Source organism: Neophocaena asiaeorientalis, unplaced genomic scaffold (genome assembly GCF_003031525.2).
Source record: "Neophocaena asiaeorientalis asiaeorientalis breed wild unplaced genomic scaffold, Neophocaena_asiaeorientalis_V1.1 scaffold497, whole genome shotgun sequence".
Taxonomy (NCBI): domain Eukaryota; kingdom Metazoa; phylum Chordata; class Mammalia; order Artiodactyla; family Phocoenidae; genus Neophocaena; species Neophocaena asiaeorientalis.
Genome location: NW_020174568.1, coordinates 1208914 through 1233070, shown reverse-complemented (window position 1 = coordinate 1233070; position 24157 = coordinate 1208914). Strand labels below are relative to the sequence as shown.

The window sequence follows — 24157 nt, the reverse complement described above, 5'->3', positions numbered from 1 at the left end:
AGGTCCTGCTCGCAGCTCTGGGAGTCTGGGGTCGAGGTGCTGCCGGTTTGGCGTCTGGCGAGGGCCCTCCTCCCCCTTCACGGTCTTCTTGCTGTGTCCTCGCGTGGTGGAGGCCCGAGGGAGCTCTGTGGGATCTTGTTCATCTGGGCACCACCCTCACGACCTGAGCGCCTCCCAAAGGCCCATCTCCTGACACCACCTCCCTGGGGATTAGGGTCTCCTCAGGTGAACTTTGAGGGGGACACACATTCAGACCACAGCACACTGATCTCTCAGCCAGTTTCTCTGACTGTCTGACTTACACAGAGTACGCATGAGTTACCAGCTTTCTCTATCCCTTTCCAATGTTCCTTCCCACTTGTTTAAGGTCACCGCAGGTGGTCAGCACGGCCAATACTGTGCTGCACAGAAGGGGGACGGGAGGCACCGAATCCCTTCCTGCTTATTTCTCCTTTCCATTCGTTCCATCGGTAATGAATATTACTTTGTATCAAATGACGCTATCATGTATGCTGACATGTGGTGGACTCTGGCTTGGCTAATAGCCCTTCTCACAAACAACCTTTCAGGCAGTTACCACCCTATCTGTTAGGAAAATAACCAGACTGAGTTATATCATCTAACAGGGAAGGAAGAAAGATGGTCTATTTATTGTTTGACTACATTGGTATCACTCACCTTAACACAAATTCTCATATTTAATAATCCAAAAAAGATAACTACTTATAGCTGTATATCAAAACTGTACTAAAAATGGCCACCTTTGATGGAAACCTTTTTTTTGGCTGTGCGGCATGCAGGACCTTAGTTCCCCGACCAGGGGCCGAACCTGCGCCCCCTGCAGTGGAAGCACGGGGACTTAACCACTGGACCACCAGGGAAGTCCCTGAAGGAAACATTTTTAATGCATTCATTTCCTCGTTCCCTCGTATACATCAAGCACTAGGCTGGGTGTGGGGTGTACAGTGGGCAACAAGGCGGTAAACTTACACACGAGCGTGGGGGCTGAGAAACTTTTTCTGTGAAGGGCCACGTAACAACTTTATAGGCTCTGGAGGGCAGGCTGTCTCCGTTGCCAGCTACTCAGCTCTGTTGTTATACAGCAAAAACAGAAACAACAGGAAACTAATGAACATAACTGTGTTCAAATAAAACTTTATTGACAAAACAGGTGGTGGGCCACATTTGGCCCATGGGCTCTAGTCCGCCAAGCCCTGCTCTAGTGGGAGTCAGTAAACTATTAACAGCAATCTCAATACCACGCGGGAAACGCAAGGGCAGTGGCAGCAAAGGTTGCTACGGGCACGTGATCTAAGCGCATCAACAAGGGCCTCTGGGAGGGGCAACAAGGCCAACCCACCACTCATTTTTCTCAAATTCAGCAATTAAAGTAGTTTTTAACAATGGGTCACCAGTATAAAACAACTTAAAAGCGCATTCTGAAAATGTAAAATATATTCAACTATGTAAGAACTGCTCCACTACGGAGGGTTCTCTTCTGGTTACTGACAAGAAATTATAGCACAAGCACATCTGAAAGCTTACCTTGTGTGACTGTTTTGAGAACAATTAAAGTCGATAAAAATCTCAGTGGTAAACTGGAGCTCTTAAAGAAAGCAGCTGTCTTTGGTTTACTCTCCATAGAATGCTCCAAAGAATTACCCTGAAGGCCCTTGGTCACGACTCCTTTGAGTATGTCTTCCCCAGTCGCCTCAATGTTGGCGTCATAGTCGAATGCTGTTAAAAACACGTACTGTCTTCGTACACTTACTCATGTTCAGAAAAGATGTACTTTAAATACTACAGTCCAATACATGAACTAAAAATAAGCCAATCTTTTGCTAACTAAAAACAGATCAAATGGAGCTGAAAATATGCAAGACTGGAAAGCAGTAATTTCATAATCAACTTTAAAAAATTATTTACACTACATATTCCTCTGAAAGAAATGGGTACAACTAAGAAATGAGAAACAGTAATTTCCAAAGAATTAAATTAGGAGAAGCACTATGACAAGATTCCATTGCAAAACATCTAAGAGCAGATAGTGAGAGATCTCTGGCACAGAGCAGCCAAAGAAACAAGGGGAGGCTTGTGGGGTCTGTGCTGCCCGCCTCCACCACTGCCGGTGAAGAGCCCAGCATCCCCCAGTGCCCGCTCACACGCGATCATCTAGCGCCTCGCTGCTTCACAGCCCAGTCAGATGGTAAATGTCACCACGACTGCAATACATTTTATCCATTTCAGAAGAAAAAAATGCTGGGTTAGAATCACGGACGATTCTCAGGGCGAATCAACTCAAACAAGAAACTGAGCAAAACAGAAATGATGGCATATTAACTCCCTGTAAAACAACACAGGCTCTGATGGTTTTCCACAAACGCGGTAAGAAGCCAACACAGGAAAAGCGTTCAACCTGCTGCAGACGGGAGTGCCGAAGCCACACTCAGAAATAACTGAAAATTCCCTTTGTTATAAACCCATATCACTGACTTTTGTAACGGCTTCCCCCATCTTCTGGGGATTTCTGGCCCATCTGTACCCAGATAAGCACTGATCTTGCAATGTGGATAAAAAGCATCAGCTCTAGAATTTCTGCACATAAAATCAGAGACAGATATACTGAGATTTTATGAGTGTCAGAGGCCAAATGATTTGGTGGTGAGTCGCACAAGCAGTGCCATCTAGTTCACATATATTATCAATAAGCTTTTGATATCATTAGGAAGAGATAATACATTTGTGCTTTAAAGCCTCAGTGTGAAAATGTAACAGAAGAAAATATTTCAAAATCCTACTCAGAATAATGCATTAGGAAGACAGGATTAAGGGAATTTTGCGTATGTCTAAAAATAAGCTTTTTGTTTTCTTAAACGTGTGTTGATACTACTTCCCTCTAAGTGGAAACAGAAGAGAAACCAAAGTCTCTGCTGAAGAACGTGGTGTCTCACGCATCTGTGCTCAGTGTGGCCCAGGACCCGCCTACGGGGGTCGCTCGTCCCAGAACTTCAACCATATTTTGTAGGACAGGTTGCCTTCTCTCCTATAAGGCAAAAAACATGTCAAAAACAACTTTGACCCCCCCCCACCCCGCCAGGTTAACAAATTTTCTTAAATAGAAAATAAGATTTCTGGCCACAAGACAGCAGGTATTACCTCCCCCCAGTCTTCCTGCTCTGAAGACAACTAAACCCCCTGGACATTGTACAGAAAACAAACACCAGATGACTGAAAGGCGGACAGAAGAAAGCAGGCCGGCTGGGGCCCCGAACACCCAATACGGCTTCAGACTTCCCAGATCTGGAGCCGAAAAAGCGGCCACCAAAGGATAGAGAATGCCCACCCTAACGCCAAGCGCTGATCTCTGGCCACAGGGCGGGAAAGGGCAGACCTGCGAGACAAAAAACGTGCAGACAAAACTGCGCTCCAGCCAAACACCACAGAACAGCCCGTGGCCCAGCCCCCCAAAGCCAGCAAGGTCGTCAGGAAGGCGGGGACTCCCACCCCCGCCAGGCGGAACGGCAGCGTCAGCGGAGGCCACGTGGGAGCAGTGAGGCGCCCCCAGCCCCACCCCGGGTAGGGAGGGCCCCAGACCCCGCCCCCCCACCGCTTCCCATGGCCACACAGGCTGGCGGGGAACCAGGGCTTTGACTGAGGAGGCCCCTTGTCTGCAGAACAGCGCCGGCCAGGCGAGACAAAATGTTTACTAACATCCGGAGTCTCGTGACACAGTGCCGGGATGTCCAGTTTCCAACAGAGAATCACTAATCACACCAGAAGGACCTCAAACTGAATGAAAAAGGAAAACCAGTACTTGCCAACACCAACATGACAAACACGCTAGAGGGGCTGTGACGAAATGAGAAATTACAGACATTTTTGAAACAAATGAAGAAAAAACCAGAAAATCTCATCAAAGAAAAAGAAAGTCTAACGAAAGAAAATGTAAAAAACCAAACAGAAATTTCCTAACTGAAAACACAACGACCAAAACTAACCCCTCAGTGAACAGCCTGAACAGCAGAACAGAGAGAACAGAGGGAAGAGTCAGCTAAGTGGGAAATACAACAACAGAGATTACCCAATCTGAGCAGAAAGGAGAACAAAATAAGAGACTCAGGAAGCTGAGGGACCGTCACAAAAGCTGTGACAGCAACGACAATCAGAGCCCTGAGAGGAGCAGAAAGCCAAGCAGGGCCAAAGGAACAGCTGAAGGGACGGCGGCTGGAAGCCATCTGCAGAGGCTGAGGCAGCTGAGCAAGCCCCGAGGAGGACAGACCCAGAGATCAAGGAGACACAGCGCAGCCAAGCTCATGAAAACTGAAGAAAGGGAACAAAACCAAAAGCAGTGTCAGAGAAATGAACATATACGGGAAAGCAATTCAAATTGCAGCAGACTTAACAGAAACCACAGAAACTGACTAAAAGGAATTGGCACAACATTTTTCAAACGCTGCAAGAAGAGAACTGTCATGCCCAAATCTGATATCCAGTGAAAATATGCTTTAGAAATGATGGGGAAATCAGAGCATTCTAAGATGAAGGAAAAGCTTCTGCACAGCAACGGAAACCATAAACAAGATGAAAAGACAACCCTCAGAATGTGAGAAAATATTTGCAAACGAAGCAACCCACAAGGGATTAACCTCCAAAATATATAGACAGCTCAGCAACTCAATAGCAAAAAAACAAACAACCCAATCAAAAAATGGACAGAAGATCTGAATAGACATTTCTCCAAAGAAGACATACAGATGGCCAAAAGACACACGAAAAGATGCCCAACATCGTTAATCATTAGAGAAATGCAAATCAAAACTACAATGAGGTATCACGTCACACCCGTCAAAATGACCATCCTCAAAAAATCTACAAACAATAAATGCTGGAGAGGGTGTGGAGAAAAGGGAAGCCTCTAACACTGTTGGTGGGAATGTAAATTGGTACAGCCACTGTGGAGAACAGTATGGAGGTTCCTTAAAAAACTAAAAATAGAGCTACCATATGACCCAGCAATCCCACTACTGGGTATATATCCCGAGAAAACCATAATTCAAAAAGACACATGCACCCCAGTCTTCACTGCAGCACTATTTACAATAGCCAGCACATGGAAACAACCTAAATGCCCACTGACAGAAGAATGGATAAAGAAGATGTGGTGCATATATACACAATGGAATACTGCTCAGCCATAAAAAGGGATGAAATCATGCCATTTGTAACAACATGGGTGGACCTGGAGATCACCACACTAAGTGAAGTAAGTCAGACAAAGAAGAACAAATATCATGTCATAGCACTTATATGTAGAATCTAAAAAAAAAAATGGTTACCAAAGGGGAAAGGCTGGGGGAATAAACTGGGAGTTTGGGATTAGCATATATACTACTACATATAAAACAGATAAACAATAAGGACCTACTGTATAGCATAGGGGACTCTGCTCAATATTCTGTAATAACCTAAATGGGAAAAGAATTTTAAAAGGAACAGATACATGTATACGTAGAACTGAATCACTATGCTGTAGACATGACAATAACACAACACCGTCAATCAACTATACTCCAACATAAAATAAAAATTACATTAAAAAAATAAAAAAGAAAAGACAGTTTGTCATCAGACTGCCCAGGGGAAGTTCTCCAAACAGGAGAGACGGAAGAAGGAGCCTTGAGACATCGGGAAGGAAGAGCACGGTGAGCGCAAACACAGGTGAGCAGACAGACTTCCCTGCTTATCTTGAGGCATGTTCGACAGCTGAAGCAAAAGTGGTAACACTGTCCAGTGTTAGATTTGTCCTCAAGAAAACTACTTTACCAGAGCCTAACCTACTGGAGTTTTATCGGAGTCCAATCAGCCTAGGGGAAGGGAAATGACACCCAACTCCAGTGAACTCTACACTCCTGCCCCACCTCAGGGGCAGAAGACCCGAGAAGCACCTGTGAAGTTCACAGGCCAGGGACACGCGCTCCCTGGAAGACTGAGACCTGCTCACACAGCCAGAGCACTCCCCTCCACACACCTGCCACCACAGCACTGAAGGCCTAGCTGCAGCAGCTCCAGGGCCCAGTGCGGCACGTCCAGGTAGCAAGGAAGACACGAGGCACACGAAAGGCAAAGCACAGTTTGCAAAGCCAGAGCAAGCAACGGAATCAGACCCGAATACGGTAGGAATGCTGGAATGATCAGCCTGGGAATTTGAAACAACTATGATTAACATGCCAAGAGCTCTAATGGAAAAAGGAGACAACACAAAAGAACAGATGGATAAAATAGGCAGAGAGATGAAATTCTGAGAAAGAACCAAAAGGAACACTAGAGATGAAAACCACTGAGAATGGAGAAGAGCTTTGCTGGGCTCATTAGTGGAATCTACGGGGCTCCAGAAACAACCTGAGCTTGATGATACCTTCTACAGAAACTTCAGAAACTAAAAGGCAAAGAGAAGGACTTCCCTGGTGGGGCAGTGGTTGAGAATCTGCCTGCCAATGCAGGGGACACGGGTTCGAGCCCTGGTCCGGGAAGATCCCACATGCTGCGGAGCAACTAAGCCCGTGCGCCACAACTACTGAGCCTGCGTGCCACAGCTACTGAAGCCCACATGCCTAGAGCCTGTGCTCCGCAACGAGAGAAGCCACCGCAACGAGAAGCCCGTGCACCGCAACGAAGAGCAGACACTGCTCACCGCAACTAGAGAGAAAGCCCGCGTGCAGCAACTAAGACTCAACGCAGCCACCCTTGCCAAAAAAAAAAAAAAGCAAAGAGAAAAAGAAAAAGACTGAAAAAATGGAACAGACTATACAAAAATTATGGGACAACTACAAAAGGTGTGACATACAGGTAAGGGGAATACCAGAAGGAAAAGAGAAAAAGAAACAGAATACTTGAAGCAATAATGACTTGAGACTCTCCCTCAAATTAATGTCAGAAACAAAAACACAGAACCAGGAAGCTCAGAGAACACCAACTAGGATAAGTAGCAAAAGAAAAAATAAAACAAAACACTACACCAAAGTGTAACATAAACTACAGAAAATAAAAGCTAGGGACTTCCCTGGTGATGCAGTGGTTAAGACTCTGCACTTCCACCGCAGGGGGCACAGATTCAATCCCAGGTGGGGGAAGTAAGATCCCGCATGTCGCGCAGCTGGAAAAAAGAAAGAAAAGAAAAGCTAATGAAAAGAATCCTAATAGAAGCCAGAGGAGAAAACAGCTCACCTATAGCAGAGCAAAGATAAGAATTACATCGAGGTTCTCTTCAAAAACCACATAAGCACGAAGAGAGCAGAAGGAAATATTTAAACTGTTGAGGGAAAAAACCCGCCAACTTAGAATTCTATATACTGCAAAATTATCCACCAGAAATGAAGCGGAAATAAAGATTTTCTCAGATCAATAAAAACTGAAGGAATTTGTTACCAGTAGACCCGTCTTGCAAGAAATACTAACAAAAATTCTTTAGAGAGAAGGAAATTATATATCTTGGGAAACTTGGATGTACATAAAGTAAGAGCATTAGGGAAGGAAGAAGTGCAGGTAAAATGAAAACACTTATTTTTCTTATTCTTAATTGGTCTAACAGATAAGAGTTTGTTGAAAATAATAGCAACAATGTATTCGATTATGTATGCATGTGTGTGTTTATATGTGCATGTGTGTATAACATATATACACACGTGTGTGGGCTTATGTATAGGGGTAATGAATGACAGCAATGATACAAAGGAATAAAACACAGAAGGAAAGAATTAGGAATATTTTGTTCTAATAAGGCACTCAACCACTAAAAAAGTTAAAAAAGTAGTACAATTGACATGCTAAAAAGGATGGAAAGTAGACTATCATATGTCCAGTTAAAGCCACAAAAGAAAGGAAAAGAGGAGAAGAACAAAGAACAATGTCAACAAACAGAAAACTGACACCTTGGGTAAATATTAACCGAACAGTATCAATAGTCACTCCAAATAACAACAGTCAAAACACACCAAATACAAGAGACTGTAACAGAAGACCCCTATACACTGTGTACAAGAAACCCACTTGAAATCTAAAGACACATACAGATTAAAAGTATTCAACAAATGGATAAAGAAAGATATACCATGCTGACAGTAACCACAAGAAAGCTGGAACAGCTTTGAAATCTTACTTTCAGACAAAACAGGCTTCGGAGTAGGGACAGGAGGGGCATCACATAGTGATGAATGGGTCAATTCTCCAGGAGGGTGTAACAACACCTTGGGTACGGTGATCACTTTTTAGATACAACACCAAAGGCACGATCCGTGAAAGATAACTGATAAGCTGGACTTATGCAAAAGACACATCTGATACAAGACTGTTATCCAAATATACAAAGAATTCTAAAAACTCAGCAGTAAGAGACTACACAACCCAATCAGAAAGTGCACAAAGGACCTGGACACCTCACCAAAGAAGATATGCAGACGTCAGGCAAACATAAGATGCTCCACATCATACGTCATCAGGGAGACGCAAATTAAAACCACCGTGAGATACTGCCACACACTATTAGAAGGGCCAAAACCCAGAACACAAACAACACTGAGTGCCGGCGAGGATGTGAAGCAACAGGAACTCTCATCACTGCTGGTGGGAATGCAGAATAGCGCAGCCACTTTGGAGGACAGCTTGTAGTTGCTTAAAACAACAAAAAAAGTATATTCTTACCATACTATCCAATAATCATGCTCCCTGATATTTACCCAAAGGAGTTGAAAACTTATATCCACACAGAAACCTGCACATGGATGTGACAGCAACTTTATTCATAATTGCCAAAACTTGGAAGCAACCAACATATCTGTCAGTAGGTGATGGACAGATAAACTGTGGTCTATCCAGGCAATGGAATATTATTCAGGGCTAAAAAGAAAAGGGTTATCAAGCCATGAAAAGACAGGGAGGAACCTTAAACACATATGACTAGGTGAAAGAAGCCAGTCTGAAAAGGGCACACACTGGATGGTTCCAGCTCCGTGACATCCTGGAAAAGGCACAACTCTGCAGACAGTAAATGGACTGGTGGTTTCCAGGAGTCAGGGGTTGGGGGAAGGCAAGAATAGGCACAACACAGAGGATTTTTAGGGCAAACGATTTTTTGTATCAAATTATTCTGTACAATGACGGTTACATGCCCTGATACACCTGTCAAAACCCAGAGAACGTACAACACCGAGACTGACCCTGATGTGAACCTCACACTGTGGGTGATGATGACGTGCAGGTCCATCGACTGTGACAAAGGTCCCATCTGGTGGGACGCTGGTAGTGAGGAGGCTGTGCATGTGTGGGGCAGGGGTTTACGGAAACTCTCTGTGCTCCATTTCGCTGTGAACCTAAATTCGCTCTAAAAAATAAAGTCTATATATTAAAAAAGCAACATAAGAAACCTTCATGGTGATGAAACTGTTCTGTTACCTTGACTACAGCCATGTCAGTATCATGGTTGTGGCACTGCAAGTAGTTTTGGAGTATGTCACCTTTGCGGGAATGGAAACAAGTGATCGCTCTATTATTTCTTATGAATACAAGTGAATCTACAACTATCTCAAAATAAAAAGCTTACTTTTTAAAAATGTACTTGCAATTAGACAACTGTTAAAACTAAAATGTTAAAAACGCATCAGTAAATGTTGACCAAACGAATGGGAGAGTGGCAAGAATGCTACTTTTCACTAGAAAGTGGGTGCAGGCTGGCAGTGCACACAGAGCGGTGCTGAGTGGCGATCTGAAGACAAGGACAGAGTACAAATTATCTGAAGAAAAATGAGAAGACTCTTCTGGAAGGAAGATAAAACAAAGTTTCTCTCAATTCTGTGAGTCTAGCCTTTTGCGGCTGAAAGCAAGCATTCAGCCACCCTTTCTCAGAAACCATCACATGAACGGCGAAGTCAGCAGTGACATTAACCGATCAGATAATTTATATAACTTTGGTGAGACACACAGTTAAGGCCAACTGTGTGTATACTGTGTATGTGCCTGCACGTGTGCGCGCACACGTGCTCACGGACTCGCTCACGTGCGCCAGGAAGGCAAAATATTTAGGAAACCCTCAGAAAGCCATTCTCCCTAAACCTCAACCATCCCACTACTTAACCGCCAGTCCTGCACTCGGAAGCTTAGCCGCGTGCTTCCTGAGCTCCACAGGACCGAGAGTAAGCTACCCGAGCACTCATCTGTTTTTCTCCATTTTTAACCAAATGAAAGCTGTAACAGCATTTATCAATACTAACTGGGAAAGTAACATTTTACAAACCTACTGCAACCCACAGCACAACTGGTTATATATGCACGTCATATTTGGATTAAATAACCCTTACATGAGCTGGTAACACCTAGCCTTCATTTTATAAGATGCTGGAATAATTTTCCCTCTTTGATTAGGTTATCCTAATAATCACTGTTCCATTTAGCTAGTGTGTGTTTACTGGCATAAAGACAAAAAACCAATTTCTGTTACCTTCAGAAGAATATGAAAAACTATAAAATAAATAATGAGGCGGGGGGGGAGCAGTTGGTTTCAGCAATAACCTGACACAGTGAAACTCCTTATTACACAATTCTGAAACTCAGAAACAGTGTTACACCCTGAATCCGGTCTACAGCATCGAGAAACAGGATAGTAAAAGGGGAAAGAAGAGAAGGTGGTGACCAAAGCAAGGGAGGCGAGGAAAAGTCCCAAAGCAGAACAGGACGTGTGGGGAAAGCTGTGAGAGAGTAAGATCAAGAGCAAAAGGGCCTTACTTGCAGACAGACACCCGTTCACCAAGTACCTGTGTTCCCGCATCGAGCTGCCTTAGAGACCAATACATAAACTTTACAAAAGGCTCGTGAAGCTTGGCATTCACAAAAGGCATCCACTGTAGCTGCTCTGTCATCACAGGCAAAAGCTAAAGATAAAATGATGGAAAATACAAACACACCCTATTTTTAGAAGCCTGAAATCAATTACCACAATTTTCCAAAAATGATCTTTTTCCAAAAGAAAAAAAGGAATTCTCTAACAAAAAATCTTCCCTTTAAAACCGTATGTAACACAATAAGGAAATACGTGTTTGAAACATTACATATCTATTCCCTTGACCCAGCAATGGCACATCTAGGATTTTAAGATTAACCTATAAAAACACACTCTGAATCTTAAATGGTTAAATAAACTTATGGCGCATATATAACCATTAAAAATGATAATGGCATCTGTATTTATTGCCATGGCATATTCTGAGGTTATAAAAGCAGGTTACAAAAAGTGTAATAAGATTCCACTTACATAAAATATGTCTGTATGAATTTATATTGAAAAAGAGATAAGATATTTTTTAGAAATATTAACAGTGAGATTTCAGTAACTGGAGTGATATTTACTTTCCTCTTTATATGTCTGTCTTTCATAAATATCTTAATTAATGTCAACTTATAAAAATAATGCAAATCTTTTAAAAAGGTATTTATGAACGCTGCTTCAACAGTATGTCATTTTGCTGAAAGATTAAGACCATAGCGATACATTCTAGTTCTGTGAAAAATGCCAGTGGTAGTTTGATAGGGCTTGCACTGAATCTGTAGATTGCTTTGGGTGGTAGAGTCATTCTCACAATGTTGATTCTTCCCATCCAAGAACATGGTAGATCTCTCCATCTATTTGTGTCATCTTTAATTTATTTCATCAGTCTTATAATTTTCTGCGTACAGGTCTTTTGTCTCCTTAGGTGGGTTTATTCCTAGGTATTTTATTCTTCTTGTTGCAATGGTAAATAGGAGTGTTTCCTTAATTTCTCTTTCAGATTTTTCATCATTAGTGTATAGGAATGCCAGAGATTTCTGTGCATTCATTTTGTGTCCTGCTACTTTACCAAATTCGTTGATTAGCTCTAGTAGTTTTCTGGTGGCATCTTTAGGATTCTCTACGTACAGTATCATGTCATCTGCAAACAGTGACAGCTTTACTTCTTCTTTTCCGATTTGGATTCCTTTTTTTCTTTTCCTTCTCTGATTGCTGTGGCTAAAACTTCCAAAACTATGTTGAATAATAGTGGTGAGAGTGGGGAACCTTGTCTTGTTCCTGATCTTAGTGGAAATGGTTTCAGTTTTTCACCATTGAGGACGATGCTGGCTGTGGGTTTGTCATATATGGCCTTTATTATGTTGAGGAAAGTTCCCTCTATGCCTACTTTCTGCAGGGTTTTTAAATTGAGTTATTTGTAGTGAGGTTGATGGGCCTAGAGTCTGTCATACAGAGTGAAGTCAGTCAGAAAGAGAAAGACAAATACCATAGGCTAACACATATATATGGAATCTAAGGGGAAAAAAATGTCATGAAGAACCTAGGGTAAGACGGGAATAAAGACACAGACCTACTAGAGAATAGACTTGAGGATACGGGGAGGGGGAAGGGTAAGCTGTGACAAAGTGAGAGAGTGGCATGGACATATATACACTACCAAACATAAAACAGATAGCTAGTGGGAAGCAGCTGCATAGCACAGGGAGATCAGCTCGGTGCTTTGTGACCACCTAGAGGGATGGGATAGGGAGGGTGGGAGGGAGGGAGACGCAAGAGGGAAGAGATATGGGAACATACGTATATGTATAACTGAGTCACTCTGTTATAAAGCAGAAACTAGCACACCATTGTAAAGCAATTATACTCCAATAAAGATGTAAAAAAAACATGGCAAGAAAAGAATGTTTGAAAAAAAATAATAATAAAAGCTAGGATATAGAACCATATGTAATTGGACCCCAGATGTGATAAATAAGGTATAAAGATAAACCTCTGAGTCTGGAAGGACATATATGACCTACGCACTCCTCCGGAAACACCCCACCCTGGCTTCTGTGTCACCAACTTCTCCCGCGACACCCAGCTCTCCTCTACTTCTCGGGCCACTACCATTCTCTCCTGCTGGCTGGTCCTCATTCACCTGACCATTAAATACCGGAGTTCCTCGACTCAGCGCTAGCCAGTCCGGACTCACAACCCCCACGTCCACACACCCAGCTCAGGCCTCTCCGCAGAGCCCCAGCCCCCGGAGCCACACCTACACCCACACCCACACCCACACACGCACTCCAGTGTCTGCAACTCAACTCGTCTAAAACTACCTTACCAACAGTGGAAGCTCAAACCCAGATCTCGTGTAGTATTTCCTACTTGCAGTGAACGCGACCAACGTTCATCCCGGTGCAAAGTCAGGAGCCTGGGTGCCAACCCTGAGAGCCCACCTTTTATACGGGATCCATCACCAGTCTCGTCAATCTTCCCCCCTAAACATTCTCTAGACGGCCCATTTCCAGCTCACAGCCACACTGTCCTTCCCCTGAACCACCTGCATTTCCTAAGTGTCCTCCAGACCCACTCTTGCATCTCTTCGACCCTCTTGCCGCATCACAGAAGACACGACCCTTTCAAAGCATAAACCTGACACTATTTTCTCCTGAAAGCTCTTCATTAATTTCCTCCTAGTCTTAGCTATTTTCTAGAATGAAATTTCAAGCAAAACTGAAAACTTACAGACACCCGAAATTGAGTACTTTTGTGGATGAACAGAATTTGATAACCACCTACTCTGTTAAGGTCATAATCACAGGAACATTTTGTATTCTTAATTCCACCACCCTTAAATTACAGTATTTAAAACTGGTAAGGAAGGAAAGTGTTCCGTTGCAGAGAGAAATCTTTCAACTGGGACCACACATAGGTATACAAGATAAAGTACACAGAACTATGTATAACGTGCTTCTGTCACAAACAAGGTACATAACACGAGGAAGCACGCAGGAAAATCAGAAGTGTGAGATATTCAGTAAGTTCACCAGGTTACCAGCATGAAGCTGGGGACGGGAAGCGAGGGGAGGGGGAGGAGGCAGGCGGAGTGTCCCAGGTCTAAGGACCCAGGGGACGCCAGGAGCAAGAGCGCCTCGTGCGGGCCTGGTGTCTTTCCCGCCTTTCACGGCGGCGGTGGTGAATTTGCTGGTAATCGTTTTAGTGAGATATAATTCACACACCATACGAGTCACCCACGTAAAGGGTACAACTCAGTGATTTTCAGTATATTCAGCGAGTTGTGAAAGCATCGTGAGAATCCGTTTGAGAACATTTCCATCACCCTCCCCCCCCAAGAACCCCAACCGTTAACAGGCATCTCAGCATCCTGTCCTCACAACCACTCGGCTACTTTCTCTACACTGATTTACACGGTTCCAGGATTTTCATATAAATGGAATCACACAATATATGGTCTTTTGTGACTTGCTTCTTTCACTTCCAGTATTTTCAAAGTTCACTCACGCTGTAGTATGCATGGATACATCATCCCCTTTTACCACCGAATTATATTCCACAATCTACATACACCATTTTACTGAGCCATCTGCCAGCTGATGGGCATCTGGGTTGTCTCCACGTGTTGGCTATCGTGCGTCATGTTGCCATGAACACTCACGTATGAATCTATGTGCACACACGTCTGCGTTTCTCTTGAGTACACACCTCAGGGTGGAACAGCTGACTCGTCTGGTAAATCCACGTTTCATCTTCTCAGGAACTGCCAGGCTATTTTCCGAAGTTCCTACTACACCTTTTTACATCTTCACCAGCAGCGCACGAGAGTTCCGATTTCTTCACATCTTGGTCAATGCTTGAGATTCTCTGGCTTTTTTACTTTAGCCATCCCAGGGGGTGTGAAGTGACAAAACAAAGTGACTCGGATTTGCATTCCCCAAATTACTAACGTTGCTGAGCACCGTCGGACACGCTTATCGACCATTTGGGTGAGTGTTAGAGAGCCGTCTGTTCAGATGCACTGAGCATTTTCAATTAGGCTGTCTTTAATTACTAAGTTGTAAGATGTTTTTGTTTAAATACTCAAGATGGAAGTCCCTTATCAGATCTGATTTGAAAAATATTTTTTCCATTCATTGGGTTGCCTTTGACTCTCAAGATAGTATAGTTTGAAGCATAAAAGTTTAAAAAAATGTTTTGACTCAAACTTCACTTTTTTTTTTTTTTTTTGCGGTACGCGGGCCTCTCACTGTTGTGGCCTCTCACGTTGCGGAGCACAGGCTCCGGACGCGCAGGCTCAGCGGCCATGGCTCACGGGCCCAGCCGCTCCGCAGCACGTGGGATTTTCCCGGACCGGGGCACGAACCTGTGTCCCCCGCATCGGCAGGCGGACTCTCAACCACTGCGCCACCAGGGAAGCCCCCTCTTCCTCATCTTCAAAGCCACTGAGGATGCGAGGATGCACTGAGTGTCTCACCTACTCTTCTGCCTCTTTGTCTGGCCTGAAGTGCTCACGTGATGACTGGACCCACCCAGATCATCCTGATTAATCTCTACTCGAGGATCAGCTGATTAGTAACCTTAACTTACTTTTTCCATGTAAATGTGACACATTGACAGGTTCCAGGGCTTAGGTTATGAACATCTCCGGGGCCATTATCCTGCCCAGCACAAAAAGCATTTAGAAGAAACTTTTTAGGTAAGGATGAAAACCGGAAATAATTTCCTCAAATGAAACCCTGGTCTGTATTTATTAATTCGTTAAACCAAACAAACAACTTTAGATATCCACTCTTCAGAGTTTTAATGTATTTCTTGTAGAATGCAACCGTCAATCTCTAATGACAATTTATACTGACTGGAAATCCTGAGTATCAACATCCAAATTAATGTCTGTAATTTAAGGAAATGGTCATTGCTCTTTGTTAATGAGAAGCCCCTTGAAAATACTATTTAACCCTTCATGACAAAAGGCAAAATAAAATTATTTTAGTGGGATTTGGATCCTAAAATGATGTGTATCAGGAATTCTTCCTACCACTGATTATCTGCCTAACTCTGATACACAATTATTTTGCCATTTTTGGAGTAGGTTTTCAAGTTCTGGTCTGCCTTTAAAAAGAAATTCCCATCATGTTACAAAAAATATAAGTATGAATTAATTTGAATTAAGTCTGAAATGAATCTTTTTAGAACTATTGGTATAATCAACTTTCTATCAAAAATACTTCCAATATTTTTTCTCTTATAAAATGTACCACTTTTTCAATTTTCGTGTCTACTGAGTCATATATTTCAAATTAAAAAACAAACCTTCACACACTTCTCCTGAATATCATTTCTCTGAGAAGCAAATGTGGGTAGTGCCTTTTCACCATCCATTCCAGATTCTTCATGTTTCAATTTGCTAAGGTGATGATCCGAAATCCAGTCTGTGAAGACAGTTAAAAGTTCATAAACTTGTCCATTAAGTGGTACCTATATGCAAAAAAACTAAATCAAGCACTTCTTTCAATTCACAGCCTCCTAAAACTTCAAAGGCAAGTTTTAAATTTGGTAGGTGATTATGGCATAATTTATCTAAAACACTAAAACATGTATTGGATGACAAATCTTCTACAAATGAAAGAAATTCCAAATCAAATCTCTCTAATTAATATTAGAAACATGTTAAATGCTGGTTGACGGAAGGGGAGAAACCCACCATCACAAGGAAATTGAAAGAACTGCACCTTGTAACCAAAAGAGAGAATTTTCATTAAAATTCTTTACCCAAGTTTGATAATGGAGAAGAGTAAGATTGGCCTTAACTCAAGGGCATGAGCCACCATAACTAATAGATTTTAACAAATTTAAAGGTCTCAAAAGCTAAACAATTTCCACCATGAAACTTCATATCTTCTTTTTCCTTTACACCGTAACATTCTATAAATAGGGTATGAAAATGTTTCCTGGAAATCCTGTTCTCTCAGAGTCCACCAAAATGGGAGGGAAACAAGAGCAAACTGCCATAAGAAACTATAAATTCAACTAAGCTGATTTCCGTGTTCCTTCAAATCACTTTCAGTCACTTCAATTCAACATTTATCACACATGTTCCTTCAACGGGAGCTACGCTAGATTTAATTTTAGACAGAGAAATACAAAAGCAAATTAATAAAAGGCAAAATTAAGCAGACAGCGATCCACAAAAACAGAATCAGATGAATGAAAACAAAGTTATACTATTCTGACCAAGAGTCACTTTTAACCTTCTCAATTTTCCTCAAATAGGAACTTTTGATGAAAACTGCAATCATCTTGACTAACCTGAGTATAAATCTCCACTTTTTCCAATTTACTTTATTATTTGTTTTTAATTAAAAAATGTTTTTCATGGGACTTCCCTGGTGGCGCAGTGGTTGGGAATCTGCCTGCCAATGCAGGGGACATGGGTTTGAGCCCTGGTCTGGGAAGATCCTACATGCCGCGGAGCAACTAAGCCTGTGCGCCACAACTACTGAGCCTGCGTGCCACAACTACTGAAGCCCGCATGCCTAGAGCCTGTGCTCCGCAACAACAGAAGCCACTACAGTGAGAAGCCCGCGCTCCACAACAAAGTGTAGCCCCTGCTCGCCGCAACTAGAGAAAGCCCGCGCGCAGCAACAAAGACCCAATGCAGCCAAAAATAAAATAAAATAATTAATTAAAAAAAAAATTTCTTTTTCACAGCCAGCATCCATGACAGGAAAAAGGAGGCGGGGGAGTTAAATACGACCTTTTCCAACAACTAAACCCGCTGCGCACAGCCGGGGCCTGGTAGAGGTGAGGGCAGGCGGGGCGGCCACAGGCTAGGGCAGCCCCGTTGGGAGCACAGCGTGGGGCCCAGGAGGGGTTCCTGCAGGTCAGAAGGGGGCCCTGGGACTGGAGCCCCCGGGAGGGCCGTGCGGCCGGTGCTGCCACCCTTGCTGTGATTGCCGTGCTCCTCCTGGACAGACGCGGAGGCCGGGCCAGCGATGCTGTGGGCTTGGCTCCCTATCTGCCCCATGTCGACAGCCCGCCCCGAGCTGACCTCCCACCGCAGGTGCCGGAGGGGACACAGGCCGGGTCCTCTGTGCTCTCGGCAGCACGGCCCAGAGCCGCGGCACCTCCCTGCTGACACCCTGCAGCACCGCCAAGCGAGGGCCCCGAGAGCTTGGCACAAGCAGCTCCCCCAGGCCTGGCCCTGTGGACGGACGAGGTCCCCGGCTTTCCGTCGATGAGGTCCCGTGCGTGGACCCCTGCGCAGGGCTGGGAGCGCGGCGGCTCCTGCTTGATCCGCGCCGGCCCGTCACGGGCCAGACGTTGCCCGTCCCACGGCAGCTCCTGCCTCTGCTGCTGGGGCTCCCGTTGCCATCCTTAAACAAGGCCATCCGCCCAGTTCACTTTATGGAAAACTACAGCATTTATCAAAACCACTGAAGCCCAGTGAGGTATCACTACCCACCCACTGGAAAGGTCAAAATAAAAAAGACTGAAAACACCAAATGTTTTTTGGTGCCATAAAACCTGACAGCAAACTTTTTAGCCAAGTTGTCATACACACATCGCTAGCAGGAGTATGAATGGTACAACCACTTTGGAAAACTGGCAGCTGCCCCCCAAATTAAATATACCTCTACCTTATGACCCAGAAATTCCAGTCTTGGCTATATTTCCAAGAGGAATGAAAATACATGCCCCCAAAAAGCCTTATACATGAATATTCTTAGCAGCTAAACGTTCTGTTTTTGCAAACAAAAGCATATCTGAAATATTATAGCAATACTTTTCTACAAGGAAATTATCACAGTGAATCCTTTCACACTAAGAAGAATGTTTGCTAAAGGGAAAAAAAAATAAGGAAGAGAAAAATGTCCTGGCTTTCCAATGGAGAAATCATATCATACCTTATGAGGTTTTGAAACTGGTACTTTCTCCTGTTTTAAACTTTTTGCTTCGTGAGCGGCGTGGGGATTTCCTTTCAATCTCTGTACTGTCATAAACTCATACTTCCTCTGTGACAGTACATATCCGTGAATTAAAAGAAAATTATATTAAAAGTGAGAAAGTCCAAAGGCAGTCATTTTAAATTTCACTTGTGTCTCAAGAGAAGAGCAGGTACCTTACCTGTAAATTATCTAAACGAGCTTGAACTCTCTTAGCCTGAACCTCCAACTTCCTGTTTTCTTCACTTACTTCATTTAACTAAGGTAGGAAAACATTAGATATTTCAATAGAAACCTCAAGCCGATTTCCTACTGAAGTTTTCCCAGTGTACCATCTTATCTAGTCTGTGTTACCAAGCAACATAACGTAACAGACAGAGGTAGCGTCCATGATTAAAGATCACAGCTAAAGCCACCATTTGGTCCTAAAACATTAAGAGTCTCTAAGAAAGTTTACTTCATTCTATGAAAAATGTGCAAGTCTCCTAACATCTTACACGTATACATTTTAATAGGAAACGTCTTTTAGTTGAACTTTTTATTGAAGTATAATGTATGTCCAGAAAAGTGTACCAATCATTAAATATCACCATAACGAATTACTGCGATTGGAGTAAATGTATCTGTTAATTTAGGAAAACTGACATCTTTATCATATTGAGTCTTCTCATCCCTGAACATAACATAGCCTTCACTTATTTCGGTCCTCTTTAGTTGCTTTTAATTAACATTTTGCACTCCTCAGTATGCACGTTTTATACATGTATAATCTTTCTTTAGATTTATTCCTGGAGAGCCAATGCTCTTTGATGCTACTACCCATAGTACCTTTCAATAAACATTCACTACTTGATTATTGTTGACATACAGAAATGCACTTGATATTTTATATACTGAACTTATACCCAAAGAGTCTCCTAAATTTGCTTAATTCTAATAACTTGTCTGTGTGCTCACTTGGATACTTACTACATCTCTGCATAACCATGTCATCGGAGGATAATTCTTATTTCTTCCTTCCCGACCCCGACTTTCCTCTCCTCACTGCACTGACCAGGACTTCAGCACCAAGTTCAACAAAACAGTAACAGTGAGCACCTTTATCTTGTTCTGATCTCAAGGGAAAAGATTTCAATAACTTACATTAAGTGTGATTCAGAAGTTGGTTTTTTTTTGTTTTTTTGTAGGTACTCTATGAGAATTAAGTTCTCTTCTATTACTAGTTATTATCTTTGGGCTCGTGCTGAATTTTAAATCAAGGAATTATACGATTTTTCTCCTTTTATCAGATGATGTGTTAATTTTCAAATGATAAATGACCCTGTATTCCTGGACCAAGTCCATTGAGTTGTACTATACTTTTTGTGTACTTCTGGATTCAATTTGCTGATATTAAAAATTTTTGCATCTGTACTCATGGGAGACTGGCTTGCATTTTTTTTTTTCTTGTAATGTTCTTGACAGGTTTCGTTTCAAGGTTATGCTGGCCTCATACAACAAGAAAGGGAGCATTTCTCTTTTTCTGTTTATGTAAATAAGGTACATGATATTTCCTCCTTAAAAGGTAGCCAATAGTCTTACTGCTCCTTCTTTGAAGGTAAGGTGTCTTATTTTTCTCTGATTTTATCTTTATCTAAAATCTTCGTGTCTTAAAATAGCGTGCCTATATGGTTTTCCTCAATATTTACCCTGCTTACGGTTAACAGAATTTCTTAGAATCTACAGGTTGGCATCTTTCACCAGCTTTGGATATCACCTCTTCACATATTACATTTTTGCCTTATTAACTACTTTTGGAGCTCCCGTGTTAAACTTCTTCATTATGTCCCACATGCCTCTCTTGTGAATTTTCCAACCTTTCCCCACTCCTATCAATAGGTTCAATCTCGTAATAATGCACACTTCCCGTCACCACACACTCATCAAACACACGCAAGATTATCAAGGATTATATCCACCTAAGAGACAGGTATGGGCAACAATGCACCTATACTAGCAGTTAAAGAGACCCTTCTCAAAAAAGAGTGCTCGCCTGAGACTGTGATGGGAAAAGGCAGTCTCTCCAGGATAAGGAGGCTTCCAGACGACAGTGAGTCAAGTTCACACGCTAACTGTGGGAGGTTAGACCTGATTCAGAGAAGCCAGGTCATCAGGTGAAGTGAGAAATGGGGGACCTAGTTATCACTGCCAAGGGGAAACGTCGTAACAAGTAGTGAAGAGCACACAGCTAGCCAAGGGATTCCAGGAGCCCAGTTCTCTCTCAGAGTACGAGCTCACCAACATGTTGGAACCCACGAAGTTCCTCAGCCCAAGGCCTTAACCACTAAAGTGACGAGCTTCACCTGCTTCTGCTCATCTACGCAGCCCTCCCCACGAACACACACAATCACTCTCCTGTCCCTCTTCCACAGAGCCCGTCACTTTCACGTCTTTCAGGCAAAAACTGGCAAAGGGAAGTGAAAAAAAAAAGTACAACTCCTAAGAATTTGGTGCAACTTGAGTATTATTAAGCACGGAACTAAACCACAGTACTTACACACGTAAGGGCAGCGCACCGTGACACAGTGGGCGTGAGCTCACGCTCCACTTACACACGTACGGGCAGCACACCGTGACACAGTGGGCATGAGCTCACACTCCCCAGCACAGGATCAACACATCACAGACACTCCAAAAACAAAGAGTGGTGTGTAACAGCAGGTGCAAGAACAGCACAAAGCTACAAACCAGCGCCTGAAGTACCCAGGTTAGCAGGTTTTCTTTTGCTTATTTTTAATCTAGTCATTGCTCTTAATAGTTTAAAAAATTTCAAGTTGTCAAACGTCTCAGCTGGTTGTCCGAACAGATGATGAGAAACCAAGAGCTTAATAATACTTTATTTATATTTGGAAGTATTTTATAATAGAGGTAACAAATAAAGATAATCAAGGTTTTCTCTAGCCAGAATATGTTCTAAGATTTTGACTTCCAATTTGTTAATCTATATAGTTCTAAGAATGTCTTAGAATCTAATATAGATAAAATAGGTCTTACCTGTTTTTTTAAGCTATCATTCAATTCTTTCAATGCATCAAAAGAGGACCTTAGCCTCCTGCTTTCTTTATTTCTTTCCTTAAGAACTTCAGTTAAGTGCTCAACTTCTGCATCATGTTGCTAGGAGGGAAAAAGTACAGATTCTACGTCACTAACGCCACTGAACATAAATTAATTAAAAATTAAAACTCCTTGAATCACATGGACTTTAATCAGCGTATTTAAGCATAACGACTAATAATGCAAATGATTTATAAAAACTGTATAATCAACCAAACTAATAACAAAGCATTAAAAGCATATGTTAAATACCTATTAAAACATATTACACAAATTAATTAGCAATAAGGCTACTTTCTGTTTCTGCTCAGAAAAATCCACAACAGAAACACACTGAAATAATTTCTATTTGACATCATGGAATGATAAAACAATGAAGGATTTCTGATCCTTTTCAGAGACTAGTTAATTATTCATAGCTTTGTGAATTAAAATTTAAGGTTTAGGGCTTCCCTGGTGGCGCAGTGGTTGAGAGTCCGCCTGCCGATGCAGGGGACACGGGTTCGTGCCCCGGTACGGGAAGATCCCACGTGCCGCGGAGTGGCTGGGCCCGTGAGCCATGGCCGCTGAGCCTGCGCGTCCGGAGCCTGTGCTCCGCAACGGGCGAAGCCACAGCGGTGAGAGGCCTGTGTACCGCAAAAAAAAAAAAAAAAAATTTAAGGTTTAAATTACCCTTGTGGAGTAGAAGTAATATTCCACAGACAGAACAAACTAATTTCTTGTTCTCATAAATTAGCTAAAATTGTACATCTCAAGAAACTTAAATACATAATAAAATTTCCGGAGCCCCAAACTGTTTGACTTTCCTTAACCAGTTTTATAAATGATTAAAATCAATTTCCCCTCTAATTCCATTTAAATGGAGCACTTTTAGATTTAAATTGTGAATACTTATATAGTTTCTTTCACCTTTTAACTCTCAAATTTATGTGTAATGTATTAAAACAAGCAAGTTTCCACAGGAAATCAAGAAACTGAGTTAATTTCCTTCTTTCAAGTAATCATCTAGTTCCCATTAAAATAAAGCAGTTAGCTTTATTACAAGTAGCATACAAATCCAAAGAGAAAAATATCAAGGCTAAAACTGGGATGGAGAGCGCTGAGAATCCAAGCATTCATTCTTTTGCCCTGTTTAAAAATCCAAGCTTGTGAAAAAAAATTAGCTTTATGCAACTTTATTATTACATTAAACGACTCCTTAAATAACTTAGGATATGGTCACATATACTATATGTATTTTAAAAACTAGATTAACATTCTCACTGTACAAATCTTCCACCTCCGGAAGAGATTAAAAATGTATGACGTGGGTTCCATTTCCAGACGGAGAAGCCCCAGTGCACTCTGCCTCTCTTACCGCTTACAACTAATTACAACTAAAAACCGTACACAAAACACAGAAAGCAACTACCTAAGGAATGTCAAAGGGAAACAAAAGCAGGGAATAGTAGAAAGGAGGGAAAACCTGGAGAAGAAACCATCAAGGGGCTGAAGTTTCCTGGGTTTCGTTTTCCCTTGCAGTCTTGCTCCAGGGCAGGCCCCAGACACCGCTAATTGGAGAGAAACTGCTTTTCAGGGCTGGGAAACCAAGAAGAGGGGACCCCAGGAGCCAAGGAATGTGCTCAAATCTGGATCAGCCCTGAGTGGGCGAAAGCAGCAGAGCAAAGGGGCAGAGACAGGAGTTCAGTTTAAAAACAGCCCCACTGTGTGTAGGCACCTTAAAGACCCAGAGCATCACAGCAAAGGCTGAGAACCCCCAGCAGTGCCTGCATGACAGGCTCCAGAGCAACAGCACAGGCTTTGGAAACCGAGCGAGGGGGGGCACAGCCCACACGGTGAGAAAACACTCAGCCTCAACCCACTGGGCTCACTGCTTAAGAAATGAACACATACAACCAACATTCTCCAGAGTGTTATGAAAGGATCCAGAATCTATACAAAATTAATAATATCCAAGAGGTCCCAAAGACAATCCCAAACTCACTGCACATACAAAAAACCAGAAGAATGTGATTAGGTTTCAAGAAAAATGCCAACCCTTAGGTGATCTAGAGTGGGATTTTTAACTGAATTCCAAATGCCAATGAATGCAAATGGAAAGACAGAAATTCTCATGAGAAAAATTGAAAATAATTGGAAAATTTAGAACTTTAAAATGCCAGAAATAAAACAATTCTCTAGACAAGATCAACTGCAACATGGAAATGAAAGAAGAAACTGTGATCCCGTGATCAAATCTGAAGGGCGCACAAGAAAAGGACTGGAGAGAGGAACAGACTCAGAAACCTGTGGGGTGACAGCAAAG

The 24157-nt window shown here is 42.5% G+C and overlaps 1 protein-coding gene across 1 annotated transcript in view; it reads right to left on the bottom strand.

Moving 5' to 3' along the window:
* The window catches only part of CCDC138 (coiled-coil domain containing 138), a 45993-nt gene that overhangs the window by 15369 nt on the left and 6467 nt on the right, over window positions 1-24157 (bottom strand). The window contains 7 exon segments of the mRNA XM_024757970.1: window positions 1546-1707; window positions 1710-1737; window positions 10803-10919; window positions 16127-16291; window positions 18721-18828; window positions 18941-19018; window positions 21793-21912. Coding sequence (XP_024613738.1) covers window positions 1546-1707; window positions 1710-1737; window positions 10803-10919; window positions 16127-16291; window positions 18721-18828; window positions 18941-19018; window positions 21793-21912 — 778 coding nt within the window.